Raw genomic sequence first — 26,745 nt, 5'->3', positions numbered from 1 at the left:
TTGTAACTTTGTTGTTCTTGATTGGTTCTTGAGTGGAAATCAGTTGCTAAAATTTATTTTTTGCATATTATGTCCATGAAGTGAGTAATATCTAGTATTGGAATATGTTAAAATGTGAGAAAACATCAGATTAGCAGCATTAAAACATGGTTTCATTTCACAATTTTCATATAACTTGATGATATTTGGTTTTAAATACATGTTTCTTTGCTTCAAGAATAAAATTCATGGTGTAGCTGAGTGGACATTTTTGTAACTCCATGAAAAACAAGTTGATTTAAAAAAAAAAAAAAAAAAAAAAAAATCAATCACTTTTTTTTTTTTTAATGCCTAAAGAGGAATAAAAACACTCAGGAAAAAAAAAATCTTGATTAAGGTTCTCACAATTTTACTTTTAAAACTGGATTTCATAGAACATCCAAGCACTACTTTCACCTGATCTGTTTGCTCTTCTTGATTCATTTATCATTTTTCTTAGTTAGATAACTTATTAGTTTCATTCTGAATTTCGTTTCATAGTTTTGTCGATTCTTATTTATTTCTACGTGCACTGCTTACGATGTTTTTTTTTTGTTTGTTTGTTTGTTTGTTTGTTTGTTTTTTGTTTGTTTTTTTACTTATTTCCTTCTTTTAATTAATTTTGTTTATTTATGATTGTATATCATATTAGACACTGTAAGTACTTTTTTTATTTCAAGTCTTTCAAAACCACTTTGGTTTTTGGCTTCCCCGGCATGTCTTTTACTGTTGTTGTTATTATTATTGTGTTTTTATTGTCTTGTATACATGCGAATGAGCAATAAACAATAAACAATAATTCATGCATGAAAGGGTTAATGTTATCAGTTGCAGCGTATGGGATGATGCATAAGCGTCCAATGTGTTAGCTGATATGAAACTAAAACAACAAAATCCATACATATACAATCGGACAGCTGTAGAATAGCTGTAGTGACCACTATGCATGAAAGGGTTAAAGTTCACTCAGTAGTTCCTTGTCAAGTAAAAATCTGAGTAGTGTAAAGTAGTAAAGAAGTAAACTTTTTTTTTTTTTTTCTGAATATATAAGACTGTCAGGTGTCTATGGACTCACGGAAAAGACAGGAAACTGAAATGAGTTGTAGAAGACCAGGACATACCTTCTATGATGGGTGGAAGAGTCAGGGTGTCGCGTGCTCCGGTGTGTTCCGTGGATCCCGGTGCTGTGGTTGTGTGTGCAGTGTGTGTGTGAGTGTGTGTGAGTGTGTGTGAGTCCACAGTCACAGGGCGGTGCTCAAAGTCCGACCCACATGTGAACAGCTTCTGTGGCTGCTGTGTAATCCAGAGGCTGGATCCAAACACACACTTCACCACTTCATCCCTCCTGCAGGAAATGACTAAGAAGAATAAAACACACTGGACTGGAGCTGGATCAGTCTGACACATCTGTCCCAAAAATGTGGCTCTGATCAGCTGTTCATAACATTAACACATGTAAATCACCACAGCTTACTCTAAAACACACAAATACTCCTACACAGAGTGAGTACACAGAGGGAAACGGTCCGACACTGGCTCTGACACAACACACTGTGTTTCCAGGTGTTTGTCCACAGGTTTTCCGGCCGCCACACGCCCCCCGGACCCCAGTTTAGGAAACACTTAAGTCAACATTTTAACATTTTACAAGGTGTCAGCAGAAACACCAGTGCATGCTGCAGACTGACAACACCACTGAGCAAACACAGCATGTGTAAAGCACACACACACACACGCACGCACGCGCACGCACGCACGCACGCACGCACGCACACACACACACACACACACACACACACACACACACACACACACACACACCGCAGCTTGGACTGATTCACTGTAAAGGGAAATAATGACACCTAGTGGACAAACTATGAAACTACAAACTGTTCCAACATGAAGTTTAGAGCTAAATATACAGGGGTTGGACAAAATAATGGAAACACCTTAAAAAATCAACAAACTAGAAAAGCACTGGGAGAGCGCAGACCTCCGCCAAGCGCAAAAATTCCCCACATAATCGGTGATACAAATCCTACATTTATTTTTACCTCCGCCAAGGAGGTTATGTTTTTGCCAGGGTTTGTTTGTTTGTTTGTTTGTCTGTCTGTTTGTTTGTTTGTCTGTCCGTTATTGTGCAACATAACTCAAAAAGTGATGGACTGATTTGGATGAAATTTTCAGGGTTTGTTGGAAATGGGATAAGGAAGAAATGATTAAATTTTGGTGGTGATCGGGGGTGGGGGGGCCCACGGGGGGAGGGGGGGGGGGGGGGGGCACTGATCAGCCTTGGCGGAGGTCTGCGCTCTCCGAGTGCTTCTAGTTTAAAATAAAATCCGCCTTCTGGATCAGATCCGGATCAGCCTTTGAAATGTGATAGAGGACCCCATTGTCAATTCCTGAGTTAAATTTCATGAGTTTTGGTCAATAATTAAGCGAGATATTGGGAAACGAAAATTTTGGCCCCATTTACCACAATGTTAACGAAAATTTCAAAGTGATCCAGAATCCAGGATTTCTTCCGGATCACCCCCAAAAGTTAATCATTTCTTCCTTATCCCATTTCCAACAAACCCTGAAAATTTCATCAAAATCTGTCCATAACTTTTTGAGTTATGTTGCACAATTAGGCTTCATAACTAACGGACAGACAAACAAACAGACAGACAAACAAACCCTGGCAAAAATATAACCTCCTTGGCGGAGGTAAAAAAAAACACACAACATAACCTCCTTGGCGGAGGTAAATATGATTTAATATGGTGTAGGTCCGCCTTTTGCGGCAATTACAGCCTCAATTCTCCGAGGTATTGATTCATACAACTTGTGAATTGTTTCCAAAGGAATTTTAGGCCATTCTTCAGTTAGAATACCCTCCAACTCTTTTAGAGACGATGGCGGTGGAAATCGACGTCTTACTTGAATCTCTAAAACTGACCATAAATGCTCAATGATGTTGAGGTCTGGGGACTGTGCCGGCCATACGAGATGCTCAACTTCATTAGAATGTTCCTCATGCCATTCTTTAACAATTCTAGCTGTATGGATTGGGGCATTATCATCTTGAGGTGAAGGTGTTTCCATTATTTTGTCCAACCCCTGTACTAGTCAACATTTGCTAGGGATCAGTTTTATATTTGCACAATAATTGATGTTGTATAATATTTTGGGTGACTTCATATATTATGTGTGTACTTTGGCTAGTCATGTAAAGAAAAATGGACCAAAAGGTAAAAAAACATAAATTTTTATTGCACTTTCAGGCAAAAGGGTGATACAACCCTAGAAATTAGAGTTCACAACAATTACTCTTCCAATTTTGTTTTCACTGAAACCACTCAGAATGTTCTGAAACACATACGGTGTGATGTCAGTAATGTGTGTGGCCACCATCCGCATCCGCAGGCTGTACTCCACTGGGAAAGTAAATTTTCAAGTTTCCAGAATTACACCCCCGAATATAGCAAAGTTATAGTCCTGATCCCTAGCAAATGTTGACTAGTGTACATAAATGCCCTAACCAAATCACCAGAAACAGATGGTTGATGGTTTAGCAGAGCTGGAATGGTTGGACTCATCATCAGAAAAAATATTGGCATAAGATGTTTATGCATTTTATGTTTATGTTTATGCATTTGGCAGACGCTTTTTTCCAAAGTGACTTACAGGGGAAAACCAATCAAATCACTCAGTCAATCAAATTTTATTTATATAGCACCAGATCACAACAAAAAAGTTATCTCATGACACTTTATATATAGAGTCGGTCAAAACCAGACTCTAAGCCAATTTACAGAAACCCAACAGAATCTGATAGAAGAGGATTTTATTAACCCTTTCATGCATAGTGGTCACTACAGTGGACATCTATTCTACAGTTGTTCTCTTATATATTCATTTATTTTGTTGTTTTAGTTCCATATCAGTCAACACAATGGATGCTTATGTACTATCCCATACACTGCAATTCATTGTTCTTGATAAACCTGATCTGCAGTAACTTGTTTGAGTGTAAATCAATTGCTTGTTATTGTTATTAGACTGTAATTAACAGGTATTTTTATTATTACTATTTTTTTTTTTTTTTTACAATTTTTTTTTTTTTTTTTTTTTTTTTGCATATTATCTCCATGAAGTGAGTAGTGACTAGTATTAGAATATGTTAAAATGTGAGAAAATATCAGATTAGCTGCATTAAAAAAAATGTATTTCATAGTTTTCACACAGTATATCAGTAAATATGTTTCTTTGCTTCAAAAATTAAATGCACAGTGTCCAGTTGAGTGGACCTTTTTGCATCTCAAACAGGTTCATAAAAAAAAAAAAAAAAAATTAAATCGCATTGTTTTTTTTTAATGCCTAGAGGAATTAAAACACTCAGGAAAAAAAATCTCAATTAAGGCTCTCATAAATCATGCATGAAAGGGTTCATTTTATAGCATATTATTAATAATTACATTTATTTCATTCATGGTTTTGCATTTCATCAGTAAATATTCAATAATCATCAAGTAGACAAACATGTACACACCCATGCTCGAAAAGGAGCAGGATGAAGGAAATCTTATATTTCCTGCCTCCTTCTAAATAATAATAGCCTTAAGGGTTAGCCATACACAACTAGCTATAAAATCATACTGTATAAAGTCAAACAAACCAACTAAATACATCCAAAGATAGTACAAAATGAAAACAAGACCAAATGTAAAACTTCATGTCCAGAAAGTACAAAACATAAGTAAATATAAACCTGATGAAATGATTCAAAAACATTTTACTAGTCCAAAATAAGTAAATAAATGTGTTTTATCTATTATGGATTTTTTTTTTTTTTTTTTTTGCATGTTTGATTTTAGAGACTCTAGAGGCTGCAAATAGTGTCAGTTTTGAAAAACGACCAAATTATTAAGAAAAAAGAGTAAAAGGCATTAAAAAAAAACTGTAAAGCACTTTGTGACTCTGTCTGTGAAAAGTGCTCTATAAATAAAATTTACTTACTTACAATAAATATGTCAATAAAGCTGTAAACACAGCGTTAATGATTGGTAAGTTACAAAAAAAAAAAAAAAAAAGGACAAAAATGGTCTGAAGGGTCCCTAAAGATAAATGTTGTAGTTTGGAGCTAATATTTTAGATTTCCCTTTTACTTTGAAGATTAGCAGTGTTTTGTTTTTGTTTGTTTTTTTAATAGAAAATAGACTGTTTTTCATATGATGGAATGATTAACATTCCTCCAGTAATGGGTCAGAGTCAGGTGACTTTATTTGTACTCGTAGGTACATTTGTAGTGCAGTGAGCTCTCATTCACACATTATATTTAACATTTCATCATTCAGACATATAGAAACCATGATGAAAAAAAGTGCTCCATAACTCAAGGCTCCAACAAGTCTGATCCTAAAACTAGTATGAACCAAAGCGTGAGCAAAGATTTTCCCTTGATTTTGCTCCTGTGTAAATAACCTAGATTTGATTTGATTTGACTTAGTTTCATTTCATTTTATTTTATTTCCTATTTAACCCTTTCATGCATAGCGGTCATTACAGTGGACAGCTATTCCACAGCTGTTCTCTTACATATTCATAAATTTTGTTGTTTTAGTTCCATATCAGCCAACACAGTAGACATTTATGTATCATCCCATACGCTGCAATTCTTACCATTACTTTGACTTTGCTGTTCTTGACAAACCTGATCTGCAGTAACATGTAAATCAGTTGCTTGTTATTTGAATAATGGATCAATAATGTAAAGTGCTTTGGGTGCCTTGAAAAGCGCTACAGAAATCTAATTCATTATCATTGCTATAATAATAATAATAATAATAATAATAATAATAATAATAATAATAATAATAATAATGATGATGATGATGATTATTATTAGACTGTAATTAACAGACTAGTATTAGAGTATGTTAAAACATGAGAAAACATCAGATTAGTAGCATTAAAAATGTATTTATTTCATAGATTTCACACAGTATATCAGTAAATACATGTTTCTTTGCTTCAAAAATTAAACGCATCCCAGATAGCAAATATTTTGGCAGTATTATGGCATACATTTGGCATTTTTGGCTTTCTTTTGGCATTATGAAAACCTTTAGGCTTAACTGTGGTATGATTAAGGTTATCCATAATAGATATGGAGGCACCAGCAATATATGGCTGAGTTATGGCATATGTGTGGTTAACCAGAAGACTGGGCAAAGAGAGGGATCAAGTATAGGGATGGTATGGCATGTTTTGGCTACCTTTTGGCTGGATTATGTGGATTTGGGGCTTTTCTGGGACAGTTATGGCTATATTTTGGAAGTCCGCAATTAGTTTTGGGTGAATTTTGGCTTCCTTCTGGTTTGATTTTGGCTTGCCTATTTTGGGCCATTTACATACATCCGCCCAGAACTTTGCCAAATGGCATGCCAGTTTTGGGCCAGATTTAAGCCATAATGATTTTGCTATCTGGGATGGTGCCCAGCTGAGTGGACATTTTTGCAACTCCGTGAAAAATACATTCATAGGAAAAATTTCTGTCACATTGCTTTTTTTATGCCTAAAGAGGAACGAAAACACTCAGGGGAAAAAAACCTTGATTAAGTTTCTCATAATTCATACATGAAAGGGTTAAATCATGGTTTATTTATTTATTTTAAACTTTATTTAAATATCAATTTACAAACTTTATCACACGTTTAACATATAACACAATACATACAGTACAAGAGAATGCAGATACAAGGCAAGGCAGCTTTATTTCTATAGCACATTTCATGTACAAGACAATTCAAAGTGCTTTAAAAGCATTACAGCAGAAGGCATGAGAAAAACAAACAAACAAACAAACAAAAATCAGATAAATAGGTAAAACAGATAAAAGAGACAAGCAGATAAAACAGATAAAAAACTTTTAGCTTAAAAGGAAAGTGCAGATCTGAGCTGATGAATAAAAACTCTATTCAAATGCAGCTGTGAACAGGTGAGTCTTTAACCTGGATTTAAATAAACTGAGTGTTTCAGCTGACCTGAGCTTTCTGGAAGTTTGTTCCAGACATGTGGAGCATAGAAGCTGAATGCAGCTTCTCCATGTCTGGTTCTGACTCTGGGAACTGACAACAGACTGGATCCAGATGACCTGAGGGGTCTGGTGGGTTCATACTGGGTCAGGAGGTCACTGATGTATTTTGGTCCTAAACCATTCAGCGCTTTAGAGACCAGCAACAGAACTTTAAAGTCTATCCTCTGACGGACAGGCAGCCAGTGTAAGGACCTCAGAGTTGGACTAATGTGGTCCACTTTTCTGGTCTTAGTGAGGACTCTAGCAGCAGAGTTCTGAATGAGCTGCAGTTGTCTAATGGATTTTTTTAGGCAGACCTGTGAAGATATAAAACAAAATACAATCATAAAATCAATATATGCATGAAATACATTTTCAATAATTCATATACAAAAAATAAGTAATAAATAAATAAATACATACATACATACATACATACATACATACATACATAATTTCTCACCTAAAATTTCATCAAATGTCAGAGGAAACATTAAATAACTTATCATAAGACATTCCTTGATAGTTATAAGTTATTTAACCCTTTCATGCATAGTGGTCACTACAGAGGACAGCTATTCTACAGCTGTTCTCTTGTATATTCATGGGTTTTGCTGTTTTAGATCCATATCAGCCAACACAGTGGACATTTATGCATCATGTAACTTTGCTGTTCTTGATAAACCTGATCTGCAGTAACATGTTTGAGAGTAAATCAATTGTTATTAGACTGTAATTATCATTTTTTCTTCAACAAAATGGGTATTTTTGCATATTATCCCCATGAAGTGAGTAATAACTAGTATTAGAGTATATTTAAATATGAGAAAACATCAGATTAGCAGCATTAAAAGTGTTTTTATTTCATAGTTTTCACAGTATACCAGTAAATACACGTTTCTTGGCTTTAAAAATTAAACGCATCATATCCTTTTGAGTGGACATTTTTGCAACTCCATGAAAAATAGGTTCATAAAAAGCTGTCAATCGCATTGTTGTTGTTGTTGTTGTTGTTGTTGTTTCATGCTTAAAGAGGAATTAAAACGGGGGGGAAATCATGATTAAGGTTCTCATAATTCATGCATGAAAGGGTTAATGTTTCTTCTGACATTTGATGAAATTTTAGGTGAGAGATTATGTATGTATGTATGCATGTATGTATGTACGTATGTATGTATGTATGTATTTAAATCATGGTTTAGCTGCAGGTATCTAAACAAGTAAACGATGAGTGGTTGCCATGGTTACCTAGGTGAACTCTCGTGGGCTGTAATTCATCATGTACATGTGAGTTGTCAAGTTGAACCAAACACTGTCATTGGGACATGAGTTTATCATTGTTTTGAAGCCGCTGTTGGGAGTTGTAGTCTTTTGTTTCCCAGGTGTTGGTTGGATTTGTTGACCCGCAGAGGCTGGTCCATGTCCGTGTCCGTGGAGGATGACGCTGTTTGTGTTCTTCAGCATCTCGCCACACCCTCTTCACAGTGCAGCAGCAGCAGCAGCAGCAGCAGCAGGAGGATGAGGATGAGGATGAGGATGGGGAGGATGGTGCTGTTCCGCCTGGCCCTGCTCATGTCGGTCCTTACTGCGCCCGGACATGGCATCCTGCCGGAGATAGTGGACTCGGGCATCAGTCACATCCTGGAGGATAATCCGGCTCCGGGACAGGAGGATCTGGACCGTGCGTTCGTGCAGGTGGAGCAGCTGCCGGAGGACCCGCAGCACAAACCCGAGGATGCGTTTCACCAAGTAGGCTGCCAGTTGCACCTCTCACTCAGCCTTTGAACATGACTTGGCAGTTTCAGCTTCACTCACTGCTGCTGTAGCCACAAGTCCAAGTACACCCACTGCCTTTGACACTTGGACCATCACACTCTGAAATGATATTTGTGCGTTTATGCATCTTAACCCTTAAAAAGCCAGTTCTACTTTTGTGTCAACTTTCAAAGGATTTTTGTCTCTAAATCTAATCTTTCTTAACTCTTTCATGCATGAATTATGAGAACCTTAATCAAGATTTTTTTTTTCCTGAGTGTTTTATTCCTCTAGGCATTACAAAAACGATGCAATTGAAAAAAAAAAAAAGATGATGAATCTATTTTTCATGGAGTTGCAAAAATGTCCACTCAGCTGGACACCATGTGTTTAACTCTTTCATGCATGAATTATGAGAACCTTAATCAAGATTTTTTTTCCTGAGTGTTTTTATTCCTCTTTAGGCATGAAAAAAACACTGTGATTGAATTTTTTTTATGAATCTAGTCTTCATGGAATTGCAAAAATATACATTCAGCTGGACACCATGAGTTTAATTTTTGAAGCAAAGAAACATGTATTTATGAATACATTTTTTAAAATCCTGCTAATCTGATGTTTTGTCACATGTTAACATACCCTAATATTAGTTATTACTCACTTTATGGAGATAATATGCAAAAAAAAAAAGAAAAAAAACCAAAACTTTTTGTTTAAAAAAAAAAAAAGTTAATTACAGTTTAATAACAATAACAAGGAACTGACTTACACTCGAACATGTTAGTGCAGATCAGGTTTATCAAGAACAGCAAAGTTACAACAATGGTGCGTCCACTGAATTGGCTGATATGGAACTAAAACCAAAAAAATCCATGAATATATAAGATAACAGCTTTGAATCGACATCCACTGTAGTGACCACTATGCATGAAAGGGTTAATCAAGATTTTTTTCTTAAGTGTTTTTATTCTTCTTTAGGCATGAAAAAAAAAACAAAAAAAACAATTTGATTGATTTTTAATTTTTTTTTTAAATCAACCTGTTTTTCATGGAGTTAGAAAAATGTCCACTCAGCTACACCATGAATTTTATTTTTGAAACTAAAACTACACATGTATCCACAGTTGCCCTGGGGCAGACTGACAGAAGCCTGGCTGCCAATCTGCGCCAGCGGCCCCTCTGACCACCACCAAACATTCATACACATTCATACACCAGTGTGAGTAGCAACACTGGAGGCAAGGAGGGTGAAGTGTCTTGCCCAAGGACACAACAGCAGCAACAGCAACCAGATCAAGATTCAAACCGCCAACCCTTCGGTTATTGGCTGACCCACTCTACCATCTGAGCCATGGCTAGTCACTACTAGTCATTACTCACTTCATGGAGATAATATGGAAAAAAAAAACTTTTTTGTTAAAAAATATACTATTAATTACAACTGATTTACATTCAAACATGTTACTGCAGATCAGGTTTTATCGAGAACAGCAAAGTTATATGGTATGAATTGCAGTGTATGGGATGATACATAAGTGTCTACTGTGTTGGCTGATATGGAACTAAAACAACAAAATCCATGAATATACAAGAGAACAGCTGTAGAATAGCTGTCCACTGTAATGACCACTATGCATGAAGGGGTTAAGTGATTTATCACCATTTATCATAACATTTTCTTGTATTTTTCAGTGTAAATCAGATATTTTCTTATATTTAGTTCAACTAGATGTTCATAAAAGTTCAGAGTAAACTCAGAGGTTATTATATCAAAACAAAAACTGAAGGAAAAAGTTTCTTTTAAAGCAAAATATATCATTAACTAAACATAAAAACAAGCATCCACAACATCTGTCATTTGTCAAACTCCATGGGTTTTCCTGGTGAATTAATGTTGTATAAGATGATGATGTTTCCATGTTCACTATGGAGCCTCTGAACGTCCAAATGGGTCATATCTGATGACCATGAAAAGATGACAAACTGCATTTTACACCAATTATTTACATGGATTGATAAGATTAGTGGTTAAACAGTTATTGAACAGTTAAGATCAGTAGATGCTTTAGTTTGCTGGTGTTTGTTTGTATCTTTATGAGTTAAGTAACCTCTGTTAATGTCTCTGAATCCCACTAGAGAAACGAGAGTGTGACTAGGAGTGTTCACAATGAAACTGACTCTGATAATGCGATTGAAGCTGAGCACACTCCAGTAGAGCAGGTCTGTAAATAAACACTACACAAGACTTAGCGTGTTGTTTTCTTCCTGTGAAGGAAATGTAACAGATATGTCACCTTCATGCAGGAGACGAACAACATCACCTCTACAGCTGAACAGACCGGTGACCTGGAAAATAATATCGATCATGTGAGTTCACCCCGTATTTAATGTCATAATGTCTGGTTGCAGCATCCCAGGTGCTGACTTTGCACTATGTCTTCGTATTAATTCAACAGAGATGGTGGACAGAATGCACTTTACTTTCATTTTTTTCACATTTATGAAAAATAAGTACAATGTCAGCTGTGTTGTGCTTGTAAATGAAATCCACATTAATGACTTTCAACAGAACTTCATAATTATGGCATTGAAATCAACTGTGTTTAAGTATTATGAAATCATGATCAGACTAATTAACCCATAAAGACCCAGTGCTACTTTTGCGACAGTTCCCAGTTTAATTGTTCTCTCCATTTAACCTTTCTTAAATGATTTACCACCATTTATCATAGTATTATCCTCTCTGTTTTGCATTTTTTTTCAGTGAAAATCAGGTATTTTCCAATATTCAATACATTTGTTCATGTACTTTATTCATCATACTGAGATTACATTTGAGGGTTTGTTATACCAAAAACAGAGAAAACTGAAGAAAAACTGACTTTTTCTGTCAAACCTATCATTAACTGAACATAAACTAAGGCTACGTTCACACAGTAGGTCTTAATGCACAATTCAGATTTTTTGGTGAAATCAGATTTTTTTTGTGTAATACATGACCACACAGGCATGCACTGTGTTTATGGAACTAACACTCCTGGGATGCAGAATTGTGATGTTAGTCGCATTTCAATGATGTAAAGGTCAGATAAATGTAACTTGGCTGTTCAGACTGAAGTCGCAAAATATCAGATACGTATCAGATTTAGGACCACATATAAAATTGTCCTGGATTGGAATTGAAAAAATCGGATATGTGCTGTTCAAACTGTCTTGAACAGATCGCATACAGGTCATATATGGACAAAAATTAATTAACTTTGGAAAAAGCGTCTGCCAAATGCATAAACATAAAAATTAGAAGATGCTTTTAGTCAGTGGTGTAAATTTGGGTCTTTATGGGTTAAAGTAACATTGTCAGTAACTCTTCTGATAGACCACATTGACAGGAGAAGTAAATAAATAATTCTTCCACTGGGAAAGCAGTCTGACCCACTTTTAGCAAAAATAACTTTGGATAAAATAAATATGTTTGCCTCTTCAGCCTTAAATAAACCTGTGCACTAAAAAATACAATAATCCTTCATCATACTGTCTTGAGCATGTAATCTGACCTGAATGTGTACAAATCTAAACTTTCCCTGCCTTCATTAAGAAAAAAAGACTTAATTCTTAGTGATTCCAAAAATATAATTTTGTTCATAAAGTTAGAATAAAATATTTTTACCTCTTCTCATGAATTTATTGTGATGATGTGATGTATTCTTGATAGATAAAGTGTAACTGGGACCCAGTATGTAATTATTGGTGGTTACTGATGTGTATAAATAGGAATAAAAAGAGGAATGTGTCAGTAAACAAAATTATTCCAACTTTATGGACAACAGTATATAATGTCAGAAATATTTTGGGTTTAACTAAAGAACTTTGTGTTTCCTAAGAATTTGATAATGTTTTTACAAATGTTCAAGGAGATGTAATCCTTAATTGTTGACCTTTTGTAGGGATGTGTCACCACTGAGGATTGTGGGAAAGGAAGGTACTGCCACAATGAAGCACACAAATACAAGTGTCTAACCTGCAAAGCAACCGATGTGGTAGGTGATACATCAAGTCGTGAAGATACAAATAAAATGGTGTTTTTCCTCCAGAGTTTTGTTTCCTTATCAAAGCTGTGTGAAAAAGGATGAAAGGCATCAGGTTCAAAAGACACAGGGAGATAAAAATGACTAAACAAGAGTGACATGATGTGAATTTAACAAGATAAAAACAACAGACTAGACACAACAAAATAAAGTCACAAAAGCTGAAAAGATGAAAATTATATGAAAGATGTATCAAGATGAAATTATGCAACAAGACAACGACAATTTAAAAGACGCAACAAGACAGAAAAACAATAAAAATATAGATTTAAAGCAAAATAGAAATGTCTGGGTTCAGAAGAAAGGACAGAGTTCCGTTTTGAGTTTTGAAGAAGCCGTATGTGAACATGAGCCAGAAACAACACCATCTTCTGTGGATCAATCACACTTTATTTATTTCGTACCAAATCACAATATGACGCTTTACATGTAGAGCTGATCTAGACCAGACTCTTAATAAGCCAAATCACAGACACCAAACAGGATCTGCAGGACGGGAAGAAACAGGGGGAGACACATGGAACGGAACTATAACTGTTCCAAACTAGAAGTGCTGTCACTAGTATAACTACTGATAACTAGTACAACTACCCATATATGCCAATACTCTAAATACTAACAGTGGATATACTACTACTACTGCAGCTGTCTAAACCAACAATAGAAACTTAATTATTTAAACTCTGTTTTAGTTGTGTGTTGTTTTTTTTTGGTGCTTTTTTACTATGTTGTACAGAGCATAGTTTAAAAAAAAAAAACAGAGTAAAATTCCTTGTAATTTTTTTTAAGATACTTGGCAAATAAAGGCGATTCTGATTCTGAAACCTCTACCTTCCCAGTAACTATATGATAAACACTATCACAACTATATGAATAAATGAATAATAATGATGGTGGCAGGAGAGAAGCAGAAGCTCATTTAAAATGGACTGAGGCCAAGTGTAAAGCTGTTCAGTGGTCAGACAAATCTAAATCTGAAATTATTTATGGAAACTCCAGATTAAAGGGGAAGGAGACCACCGTGTTCGATCATTTCAAACCCCTGCATCTGATGATATGGAGGCGTATTAGTACATATAAGGTAAGGTAAGGTAAGGTAAGGTAAGATAAGATAAGATAAGATAAGATAAGATAAGATAAGATAAGATAAGATAAGATAAGATAAGATAAGATAAGACTTTATTTATTCCACCATGGGGAAATTTCACAGTTAACAGCAGCAACGCACAACAAGCAAGTGCAGAGAAAAAGACAGGTACAAAAACCACAAATAAGTGAAAAATGAAATACAAAAGAGAATAAGTAATTTGGTATTTATACAAAATTATTAGACCATCAAAAGTCATCAAAAACAATGGTTATGCTATCAAGTACTAACTCCTGTGTGTATCATGTGACTAAAACAAACAGAAAAGAAAACATGGAATGCCTAAAAGCACTGTTTTTGGCGGCACAATGCCAAACTTTTATGAGCTTTTGTTGTTGTTATCATTATATTTGTCCAAACAAATGTATCTTTAGTTGTACCAGGCATTAAAATGAAGAAGAAACTGAAGAAAACAAGGGTGGTCTAATAATTTTTACCGTGACTGTAAAAATATTTATATAAATAAAGAATTCCAACTGAAAATTAAACATTTAAAAATGTAAATAGTATTTACATATGGTTACACATATGGAGAGGTCCTGTCAGTGCTGAAGGGTTTATACAGGTTTTAGTGCAGTACATACCCCATCCAGAGGACATCTTTGTCACAGAAGGCCTTGCATATTTCAGCAGCATAACACTAAACTACACACTGCATCCATCACAGTTTGGTTTTATAGTAGAAGTCTGAGTACTGAACCTGCCTGAAGACCAGACCTGTCACCAACTGAAAACATTTGGAGCATTAATGAAATGAAAAACATGACAAAGCAGATCCAGGACTATTTAGCAGCTAGAATCCTGTATCAGACAAGAACAGGACATGTGTCTTCCCCCAAAACTCCAGTATCTGGTCTCCTTAGTTGTTTATTGTGGTAAACACAGTCCTGTCACAACTTTCTGGAGTCATGTCACTGCCAGCCAATTAAAAATAACCCCAGTGTTTTCCTTAAAATGGTACATTTCCAGTTTAAACATTTGGTACGTTTTATATATTACATTGTAAATGAAACTCATCTGCAGGATAGAGGTAGCTTTTTGTATATTTCACAGTTTTTGTAGTACTTTAGTGGTGTATGCATATTTGATATTTTATCTGATAGCTTTCGTACATTGCTTACATTTTTCAGTGTTTTATGTGATATTTTATACAGTCGGGCTTTTGCTGCTAAACAGAACAGAGCTGCCAAACATTTTTTTATTGTTCCTGTGCCTATTCTATTCTATTCTATTCTATTCTATTCTATTCTATTCTATTCTATTCTATTCTATTCTATTCGTCTAAATATGAGTTAATAATGTTTGTAAATCATTGAATTCTGTATTGTCATATGTTGTGGGTCTGTCCATCGGTGTCAGTATGATTACTTTTGAAGCTCTTGGATGAGTCCTTTGGGCATTGACTTTGACCTTCATTATCAAGGTCAAATCCGGGTTGACGTATCAAATTTGGATGGGAATCTTGACGTATATTTTGCAGGTCTTTCCAGGTCGGTGCACGGTCCTGGAGTAGAGGTGCTCTGTCAAAAGGGGTCATTACAATGTTTTTTGTTACATTCATTTCACAAGCATTTCAAATTTAATCAATAAATAAGGAAAATATGAAAAATCAACAAGTACTTTTAGTGTATTTTATTAACTAGTTTCACAAAATGTCATCTCTTTACTGAACTGCTTTTATTATTTGATCACTGTCATTGTAATTGTAATGAGTAATGTTGTAAACGAGGCCCTCGGTGAACACTCTGAGTCCAAATAAGAATTGAATTGATCTTTTTAAAGGCCCTTTCTTGTTCGTACCCATTTTTTCTACATGTGTGCACAGTGTCCGTTCTTGGCGGCTGAGGTTTCACTCTGACTGCATTGCAGTGCGTCCACAAGTGTAATTGGAGTGTGTTGTTTGTCAGCGCGTCATCCTGTGAGCTTCACATATGAGATCAGTGTGTGTCCAGGTCTCTGCTCTCATACAGGCCGACAGAACAAAAGGAAAAATGAGACGTAACGAGATCCTGCTCGGTTACAGATTGACCCGCTGGTTTCAGTTAAGACTGGCCCATTTATTACTGCTGATTCTGTAAAAGTCTCTGCATGAGTGGGTTTCAATGAGGTAGAGGAAAAAGGCAAAGCGAGGGGATGAAGGTACTGGCGGTCTGTCAGATAACAGACAACAAGGCTAATAAATGCTCTGAGAAAGTCTGCTTCAAAAGAAAAACAGCACAGTTCATCTCAAATTAATGCTGAGTACAAAAACATCTCTCATATACAGGACTGTGCAGAAGTCTCAAACCATTCTTAGTTTGTTTTTACATGGTTGCAATGAGAATAATATACATTTCTCAGTTTCTTTATTAACCCTTTCATGCATAGCGGTCACTCCAGTGGACAGCTATTCTACTGCTCTTCTCTTGTATATTCATGGGTTTTGCTGTTTTAGTTCCATATCAGCCAACACAGTGGACACTTATGCATCATGTAACTTTGCTGTTCTTGATAAACCTGATCTGCAGTAACACTTTTGAGTGTAAATCAATTGTTATTAGACTGTAATTATCATTTTTTCTTTAACAAAATGGGTATTTTTGCATATTATCCCCATGAAGTGAGTAATAACTAGTATTAGAGTATGTTTAAATATGAGAAAACATCAAATTAGCTGAATTAAAAGTGTTTTTATTTCATAGTTTTCAGAGTATACCAGTAAATACACATTTCTTGGCTTCAAAAATTAAATGCATCATATCCATTTGAGTGGACATTTTTGCAACTCCATGAAAAATAGGTTCATAAAAAGCTGTCAGTCGCGTTGTTTTTTTGTTTTTTTTCATGCCTAAAGAGGAATTAAAATGGGGAAAAAAATTGTGATTAAGGTTCTCATAATTCATGCATGAAAGGGTTAAATACAACAAAATACAAGTGGTACCAGGCACAACAAACCCTGCCCCTCACACATATTGTAGCTTATTTTGGCATCGATCCAGCTGATGTCATCATGTCTATGCATGTGCTGATGTCAGCATAACTACTGACTCTACAGGGTGTCCCATAAGTCTCCATACATAGGAGACATAATACATTCCATACATATATGGTTCTAACATGTATTTCTTTATATTTCTTCTTTATAGTTCTTCAGCAGACACGCATTGAAATGTGTTCCCGACAAAATGGCAGTCATATAGAGCATATTATATAAATAAAAATGGTTTATGTCAAGAAACGTTTATTTTTCCTATATATGGAGACTTATGGGACACCCTGTATATATGCACCAAGTTTGAATTAAATTGAAACAAAGTTGATGTTTTTATAAACATGTAAAATTTCACCCATGATAACTAAATGGGAGAAAAAAAGATTTTAAAAATTCATAAAAAATTTAAACTTTGACCTACTTTTCCCAAAATGTAATCACATCTATTCTGAGTCACTGACAGTCTATAAACTCAATATGGTCTGAATTCAATTTATGGTTTTGCTGCTACAGACGCGTGAATTTTCGCCCATTATAAGTAAACGGGGGGAAAAAATGATTTTAAAAATTCATAAAAAATTGAAATGTTGACCTACTTTTCCCAAAATGTAATGACATCTATTCTGGGTCACTGCCAATATATAAAGTCAATTTGGTATGAATTCACCCAATAGTTTTGCTGCTAGAGTGTTAACAAATAGACAAACTAAACCAAAAACAATCCCCCCTGCCTCCCCTTCAGGAGGAGGGGAAAAAAGGTGAATATAGTGCATTGCATTAAAAACTCACAAAAAAAAATATAAACTACACTGCCTCTACAGGAAACAATCAGTCTTTAATGTGACCATAAGAAACATCAGATGTGTTGAATGAAATCTGGTGTAAAAAAAAAACAAAACTGGAGGACTGGTTCAATAAATCACATTATTATAATCTCTGTGCAGAAGAGTTCAATACATGTTACATAGTACAAAGGACGGTCAGACTAAATACTGGATATTCTACTCAGTTATTTGTGATATTCTTGTCTTTATTGCTGTTCTATATTTCACTTGCATCTTCAGACTGAGAAAGGCATTCATACATTATAATATATCAACAGCAAACCTAGCTGCGGCCTAAAATTTTTACCCAGTTCTGTATATTATATCATATGTAACAAAACAATGACAGTATAAGCTCATTGCCTATTCAAGCAAAGCTAACGATCTTATCATGTCATTCCATATAAACTCACCTTATATACCATCTTTATTGTTTTATAAATCAATGGGTGTTAATGCCTTTTAGGAAACTCACTTTTTCCCTTAAATGATATTTTGCAAAATCTGTTATAGCCCATTTTTAATGCATCCTCTAGGTATGATACAAATACAATAATATTAAAAGAATCCAAATTCAGCTGCAGGAACATGAAAACAAGTGGAGATTTGTCTGTCAGGGAGCAAATTATTTATCTTAGTATTTGGTTTCAGTAATAGCTAGTTTCAGGAATATATGGTGCATTTTATTCTTAAGGTTTCTTTGATTTTCAGAATAAATTTCAACTAAAAGCGGTTGAAAATAAAAGAACTGGTTTAAATTTAGTTCTGAGAGGCGACTCCAACATATTAGAACTAAAAAAATACTTGGACTAGAGCTTTAGGAACTTAATAAATGTTGTTATATGATGTTTTGTTTTAGTTTTTTTTGGTTAAGACAATGACATGACATGACATGAAGTCGGCTGGTATGGAATGATGTACTATTAACACGGCAAATATGTAAAGAGCATCAGATGTATGTGATCAGTGCAAACATTTGTTGTAATTGTTGCGTCGCTGTGATTGTTTTTTTGTTTTTTTTTATTTGTTTATTTTTTTTAATGTGTTTGTTTGTTTTCCGTGTTTCAGCCGTGTGCAAAAGATGAGGAGTGCTGTGGTGACCAGCTGTGTGTTTGGGGTCAGTGTGCTCAAAATGCAACAAAAGGAGAAGCCGGCAGCACATGTCAGTACCAGAGCGACTGCAGCCCAGACCTCTGCTGTGCTTTTCACAAAGGTACAGAGAAGGACAGACGGTGTAGTCACAGGACTGGCATGATGATGATACTTTAACTGATGATGATGATGATGATGATGATGATAGTGATGATGATGATGATGATTATGATGATTATGATGATGATGATGATGATGATAGTGATGATGATGATGATGATGATGATGGTGATGATGATGATGATGATAGTGATGATGATGATGATGATGGTGATGATGATGATGATAGTGATGAGAATGATAGTGATGAGAATGATGACGATGATGATGATAATGATGACGATGATGATGATGATGATGATGATGATGATGATGATGATGAATGTAACAGTCTCATCTTTTCATTTTATACCACATGAGTTTATGGCATAAGCTTAACAGTGGATTATTTATACACATGCAGCACATCGAATAAGAAAATGTATTGATCATGAACACTGCAGTCTGTTATACTGCACAGATCAGGTTTGACATTAAGTCTATTACTGAAGTATATAAAGAAATTACTAACAATGATAGATATGAATAATGAAAATAACATGTACAAGGGACCAAACAGGACCAAATCCATGACTTCAATGCCTGTCATTAACCCTTTCATGCATACTGGTCACTACAGTGGACAGCTACTCTACAGCTGTTCTCTTGTATTTTCATGGATTTTGTTGTTCTTTTCTGTTTTTTTTGTTTGTTTGTTTGTTTGTTTGTTTTTTTACACATATCTTTATTAAAGTTTTAAGACACCACATATCTTTTCTGACATGAATTGGTAAAATTATGTAGATCTCTCCTGAGCATAAACCCCCAGAATCACAAGCCCTCCCCATAGTTTTCACACAATTTAACAGTAAATACATGTTTCTGTGCATCAAAAATTAAATGTGTGGTGTCCGGCTGAATGGATATTTTTGCAATGTCACGAAAAATAGGTTCATAAGCTTTTTTTTTTTTGTAATGTATTTTTTTTTTTTAATTTAATTATATTTTATTTTATTTTATTTTTTAATTTATTTTTCAGAAGAAAATTTTCAATTGCATTGTTGTTTTCATGCCTAAAGAGGAATAAAAACACTCAGGAAAAAATTTTGATTAAGGTTCTCATAATTCGTGCATGAAAGGTTTAAAATCACATTACCATCAGGGTCAACGTAAAACCTAAAATTGTGGAGGTTTATGCAGAAATTGTCATAGAAATATGTTTCTTTTGGTTTCATCCAGTTGATTTTACTCAGATGAATGGAGGTGATAATCATGATTATGTAAAATAATTCTGGTTGATGATTTAGTGTTTAGTTTTTGCTATTACTGAACAAAACATCCATGATTACCTTTCAGCATATTGTTATTCAAGTGGTCTGAAAGTAAACAATAATTACCACAAACTCCTGTAAAAAAAAAAAAAATGGACCTCATCACTGAGACTTTAATATCAACATTTTTTTTACATTTGCAGGAAGGTAGGAGGATTAAATACATGACTGACAGTTGTAATGACCAGCACATTCAATCACACATGGCACATACAGTTTTATACTCTACTCTGTGAATCATATACAGAACTGTGCGAACGTCTTCATCCACCTTTAGATTTGTTGTTTTTCCAGGGTTGAAATGAACATACATATCTATTTCTCATTCTGTTTTCTTCAGTTATAACAAGAAAATACCGGCAATATGTGCACAGCCTTAAAAAAAAAAACTGACCTAGATGGGTTGTAAAGGTTAAAGTCAGTATTTAGTGACAAGAAGCAGCACAAACATCTGACATGTGTTGAATAAAACCTGATTTTTAATGCAATAAATGTCTTATCATCTGAACAAAAGGGTTGAAGCTGTGTTATGTGTAAAGGCAGGTCACTCTAAATACGACTACTTTGGTTTGTAAAAGCTGTTTTTTATTTTTACTGCTGTATATACTTCACATATATCCACATTGGATCTTAATAAGACTGAGAAATGCATATGTGGGGTCATTACAACTTTACTAAACCCACAAACCTAACATTAGCATAGGACGTCTACACAGAACTTTAGGTTTAACTTTAGTCTTTTGTATTGAAAGCTCCAGACAGATGATGTGTGCTTTCATATCCCCTATTTTCAGCTCCTGTAGCTTTAACTCAAAGTGGATAATGTGATAATGTTGACCAGGCTCCGCAGTTTGACCATGTAAATAAATGCATTTGTAGAAATACTCTGTTTATGTAAATGAGTCGTTTACTGTAAAGATCAGAGCAGCAATTTGTACTAAATAGATCCTAAATATTTTGAGTTTATTTAGACATACTAAATACACTCATTCAAATGTTTAACTCTTTCATTTCACAGTTCTCTGTTAGTTCATTACAGCCAAATTCTTCATTTAGATGAGGAGAGATTTCAGATTTGATACAGAGAGAATTCACTAATACCTTTTATTTATTTTAAAATCATGTTCTCTATAGTTTAAATACTGTATAACACTCTGTTTCCTGTGGATGGAGATATTTTTATACCAGCTACACATAACTTTTTTTCCCCTCCCCTTTATTTTTCTTTAGCAAATGAACAAAGAAATAACATTACCCCAATCCTGGCAGAAAAATACAAATACAAATGCAAATTCACACATATAGAAAATACATACCTAAAAGTAATTACTATAAAATTGAGGATTTTGTAGATAAATAAAAATAGTGAATAAAATAAAAATAAATAAATAAATGAAACTAAACAAATAAAATAAAACAAAACAATAAAATAAAATAAAATAAAGTGACAATACAGTTACAAAATTATAAAATCAGACCATAGTAGTGTACAATTGTCACACAGAATAGGAAATCAAGTCATACAGAGCTACGGTTTTTCAAGAAAGCCATCTACAGACTCCATAAACAGGCAAATCCACATAACAGTTTTACCAGTTTAACCACAGAGATGATTTTACATCTGTTGAATTAAAAAAACATTAATCACATGCAGTCAGGGAGCATTTCCTTCCTGAATGATTCAATATCCCTGAGGTGTTAATAATTATGTAGTGTTGTTTTGTATGCGCATGAATGTGTTAACTAAACATTTGTTTTTTTCCCCAAGATCTTGGCTAATTTCTTGAAGTTTTTTCATGACAACAAGATAAAGGACTCTAAGTCTGAATGTCCTTAACATCCAACCACAGTTGAACAAACAACTGACTAAAAACAGTTATCTAATATGAAGAGTCATGATCTACAATTCTGGAGGTTTTCTGGATTAGGTTGTTGTTTGAAGACTTTTGACCCTCTGACCTGAAATACTGAAATTCTCTCTGCTCTATTTCTGTTTCACATCATTATGTAATAATAATAATAATTACATACAATACAATAATAACATAATATTACCCAAATTTGTTTGAGTGTTGTAATTAATTTGACATAATAGTTAGATTTTATTTCACATTAATAGTAACTCTTGTCTGAGGGAATTTAGTATTTGCTTTTGATTTGTGTGTCCAAAACTTTTTAAGTTTAATTTGGCAGCAACAATCCAAACCTTATTTTCTTAAAAAAAATAAAAATAAAAATAATAATAAATTTATTTAGAGTCCAAGAATTAGACTAAAGGTCCTTGCAGGTAAATGAGGACTAGTAACTTTTTTCTGTTTTTATTTCTTGATCCATAAGACATTTTCTTTCTTTCGTTTGTTCATTTGTTCTTATCATTTATATTGTTTTACATTTATTTTACTAAAAAATATCCTATAAAAGCATTTTGGAAAGATTGTATTGACTAAACTAACAGAGGTATTATATATTGAAAGAAATATCCAGAGTAGTGAAAATCTAAGCCAAGTCTGATAAACCTCAGAGCTAATGTGTGTTTTTTTTGTCGTTGTGTTAGCGCTGCTCTTTCCCATCTGCTTGGCCAAGCCTATTGAGCGTGAGCGCTGCTTCGGGGCCTCCAACGACCTGATGGAGCTGTTGTCCTGGGACCTTCAGAGTCCAGGACCCAGAAAACACTGTCCCTGTGCCGGGGACCTTCACTGTCAGCATTTAGGGTGAGCACAGCAACCATCTCTACATCACACACTGTCTTTATCCTTACAAAACATAAAGATTTTGTATAATTTTTAGCAGCGTACATGCTGACAACTTGCTTTTTGTCTTTGTCCTTTTCTACAGTCGAGGATCCATGTGCCTTAAGGGAGCCGACTCCAGTGAAGAGGACATGACGGACACCCTATACTCAGAGATTGACTACATCATCTAAATAAACAAGATGCATCTGATTTACACTGGCTTGTAAAACATTAAAAGGGGGTCTCCAGTGACTCCACAGCTTCATTCAGTCCACTTCTATACAATACAAGCACGGAAAATACCTGAAAATATTTTTATTTTCTGTGGGACTTTGAGTTCACAACCCTACCTTTAAACTTGTATATAAAATCGCTAACAAAAACACAAGAAAACACTATATTCTAGAAATATATATACAGAGAATGTATTACATCTATTTATGTGCAAACTCTTGAATATTTGCTGAACCTCTATAAATAAAACCTATTTAATCCTCATCCAAGCACTTAACAATAATACACTAAATACACTGAACAAAAATATAAATGCCACACTTTTGTTTTTGCTCCCATTTTTCATGAGCTGAACTCAACAATCTAAAACTTTTTCTACGAACACAAAAGGCCTATTTCTCTCAAATATTGTTTATAAATTTGTCTAAATCTGTGTTAGTGAGCACTTCTCCTTTGTCCTTTGCTGAGATAATCCATCCACTTCACAGGTGTGGCATAGGCTGGCCACAATAAAAGGCCACTCTAAAATGTGTAGTTTTACTGTATTGGGTGGTCCAGGGGGGTCAGAAAACCAGTCAGTATTTGGTGTGATCACCATTTTCCTCTCGCAGTCTTCTTCATGAATTCTCTGAAACACCTTTGGAGATGGCTTATGGTAGAGAAATGAACATTCAATTCCCAGGCAAAAGCTCTGGTGGACATTCCTGAAGTCAGCACACTGATTTCATATTCCCTCAAAACTTGTGACATCTGTGGTATTGTGCTGTGTGATAAAACTGCACATTTTAGAGTGGCTTTTTATTGTGGCCAGCCTAAGTCACACCTGTGCAATAATCCTGCTGTCTAATCAGCATCTTGATATGCCACACCTGTGAGGTGGATGGATTATCTCAGCAAAGGAGAAGTGTTCACTAACACAAATTTAAACAGATTTGTGAACAATATTTGAGAGAAATAAACCTTATGTGCATACAGAAAAAGTTTTAGATCTTTGAGTTCAGCTCATGAAAAATGGAAGCGAAAACAAAAGTGTGGCATTTATATTTTTGTTCAGTGTACAATGTTAGTCACTTAATATCTGTAGACTAGTTCTGTCCCTGTTCACATTTAGACTTTAACCCTCTAATGCCCAGTTTTACTGCATTCATAAGCAATAATACAGCATGTCGGAGCTTTCACGAGCCAACACCAACAAAATACAAGATGTCTGACATATCAACATAATCTGCATTATTTACTGTAAATGTAGTAAATGAATGGCCCTGAACCACAGACATGCTGGTAGTATCTTCTTCCCTCTTATATTTAATAACAGATCAGTTTAAGTAGTTTATATACCTGTTTGTGTATATCCCTTTCATTTATCGGCCCTTCGTAAATTCCCTTGTAAATTCTGTATACCTACTCAACTGTCGAGCTGCCGTTTTGCTTGGTTCGACAGATGTATGTTCATGCTGTAACCAACGCCTCCACATTTGTTTTTATTCCACCGAGATTTCATGTTATTTACACGGCAACAGAAAGCACTGTCCCTCAAACTATGCTGATGAATGTACTGTGCTTAATCCTGTAATTCTGCAACTGATATGCCATCTAAATCCATATCGACTCACTGTATGTGTACAATATCCAGTCCTGATGCAATGAAGGAAACACAGGTGTTGAATGTACTTCATGTATTGTTGGAAAAGCCCTTTTTGGTCTGCGAGTTGAGAATGTTTGCTGTGAAAACTTGTTGTAAGCTGCTACATTTGCGATTCATATTTTGATCTGTTCAGTTATCAGTGCAAGTTGAAGTTGAATCTACCGTCCAGGCAGTAGATTTAAGACTTGGTATTGAATGTTAACTTAGACAAGTACATGGTATAAGATTGAGCCTGAACACTGACATGCAGCTTGTACAACTCTTGCCTTTAAAAAAAATAAAGATTTTTAAACCCTGAATCCACATGTTAACAGATGTTAAAGTTGTCAAGACTGTTGCACTTGAGTAAAAGTACAGGATTTCCCTTACAGCAGAATAGAAGTATAGAGTATACTTGTACTTTGTTAATAGTGCTAAAGTCATGTTTTTTCAACCAGGAAGAATACAGGGTGGGGAAGCAAAATTTACAATGAACATTTAGTTGTTTTTTTCTCAGCAGGCACTACGCCAATTGTTTAGAAACCAAACATATATTGATGTCATAATCATACCTAACACTATTATCCATACCTTTTCAGAAACTTTTGCCCATATGAGTAATCAGGAAAGCAAACGTCAAAGAGTGTGTGATTTGCTGAATGCACTCGTCACACCAAAGGAGATTTCAAAAATAGTTGGAGTGTCCATAAAGACTGTTTATAATGTAAAGAAGAGAATGACTATGAGCAAAACTATTACGAGAAAGTCTGGAAGATACTATTAAAGAAGAATGGGAGAAGTTGTCACCCGAATATTTGAGGAACACTTGCGCAAGTTCCAGGAAGCGTGTGAAGGCAGTTATTGAGAAAGAAGGAGGACACATAGAATAAAAACATTTTCTATTATGTCAATTTTCTTGTGGCAAATAAGTTCTCATGACTTTCAATAAACTAATTGGTCATACACTGTCTTTCAATCCCTGCCTCAAAATATTGTAAATTTTGCTTCCCCACCCTGTACAAAGGATAAAGTAAAGGACAAATAAGTTACACTGTGAGGTTTTTGTTGTTTGTATAAAGTTAAAGCTTAGATATAACACACATTGAAACCCATTATAGGAAAAATTCCATATTAATCTATCCAATACAGCAATTTTTTTTTTCACCCGGACCTTTTCAGTTGTAAACTTTGCTAACTTTAGTTACAAGTGAAGAAATTAGTGCAAACAACTGAATGCCTCGTCATCCCTTGTCCCTTGTTAGAGAAAAGTTATGTTTTTGCTGATGCAGGCTTAGTTAAGGGATATTAACTCCGGTCTGTATTAAAACTTAAACCGATTAGTCATAACATTCTAACCACTGACAAAACAAGTGGTCATAATATTTCATTACAACAGTACTTTTCACTGGGTTGGATATATTAGACAGTAAGTGAACATTTAGTCCTTGAAGCTGAAATGATCAACATAATGAACTGAGTAACTTTGACCAGGTGCATATTGTAATGGTGATGACTGGTCAGAACATCTCCACATCTGTAGGTCCTGTTTGTTCCTGGTCTGCTGTGGTTAGTTCTGACCAAAAATGGACTAAGGAAGGACATCCCAACATCAGGACCATTGATCATCTGTAGGAGGTGATTAAACAAATAAATCAGATCCATGTAGGTCCACCTCTCTACTTCCACGACTTCAGGGGTCTGCTGCTAACATCATGGTCCAGATATCACAGAACACCTTCAGAGGTCTGGTGGAGTCTAGACCTCGGGTCAGAG

The 26,745-nt window shown here is 34.9% G+C and overlaps 2 protein-coding genes across 7 annotated transcripts in view; one reads left to right on the top strand and one right to left on the bottom strand.

The window, feature by feature from the left end:
- mical2a (microtubule associated monooxygenase, calponin and LIM domain containing 2a) overlaps positions 1–1,344 on the bottom strand; it is a 69,320-nt gene extending 67,976 nt beyond the window's left edge. For 4 of the 6 annotated variants that reach the window (XM_030130826.1, XM_030130827.1, XM_030130823.1 and 1 more), the window contains exon 1: positions 1,140–1,344. The gene's annotated coding sequence lies outside the window, so the exon portion shown is untranslated. The remainder of the gene's footprint in view (positions 1–1,139) is intronic. The other 2 variants (XM_030130828.1, XM_030130829.1) reach the window with 2 other exon arrangements.
- Positions 1,345–8,553: 7,209 nt separating this feature from the next.
- On the top strand, positions 8,554–23,638 carry dkk3a (dickkopf WNT signaling pathway inhibitor 3a). Its single transcript, XM_030127113.1, has 7 exons — positions 8,554–8,827; positions 10,970–11,053; positions 11,138–11,200; positions 12,778–12,870; positions 18,929–19,073; positions 22,937–23,093; positions 23,218–23,638. Exons 1-7 carry the CDS (start codon positions 8,597–8,599, stop codon positions 23,303–23,305), a joined length of 861 nt encoding a protein of 286 aa, XP_029982973.1. The 5' UTR covers positions 8,554–8,596; the 3' UTR covers positions 23,306–23,638.
- Positions 23,639–26,745: the final 3,107 nt, after the last annotated feature.

This window comes from Sphaeramia orbicularis, chromosome 3, assembly GCF_902148855.1.
Source record: "Sphaeramia orbicularis chromosome 3, fSphaOr1.1, whole genome shotgun sequence".
In the NCBI taxonomy this organism is placed as follows: Eukaryota; Metazoa; Chordata; class Actinopteri; order Kurtiformes; family Apogonidae; genus Sphaeramia; species Sphaeramia orbicularis.
The sequence above is the reverse complement of the archived record's forward strand: the minus strand, read 5'-3'. Positions and strand labels throughout refer to the sequence as shown.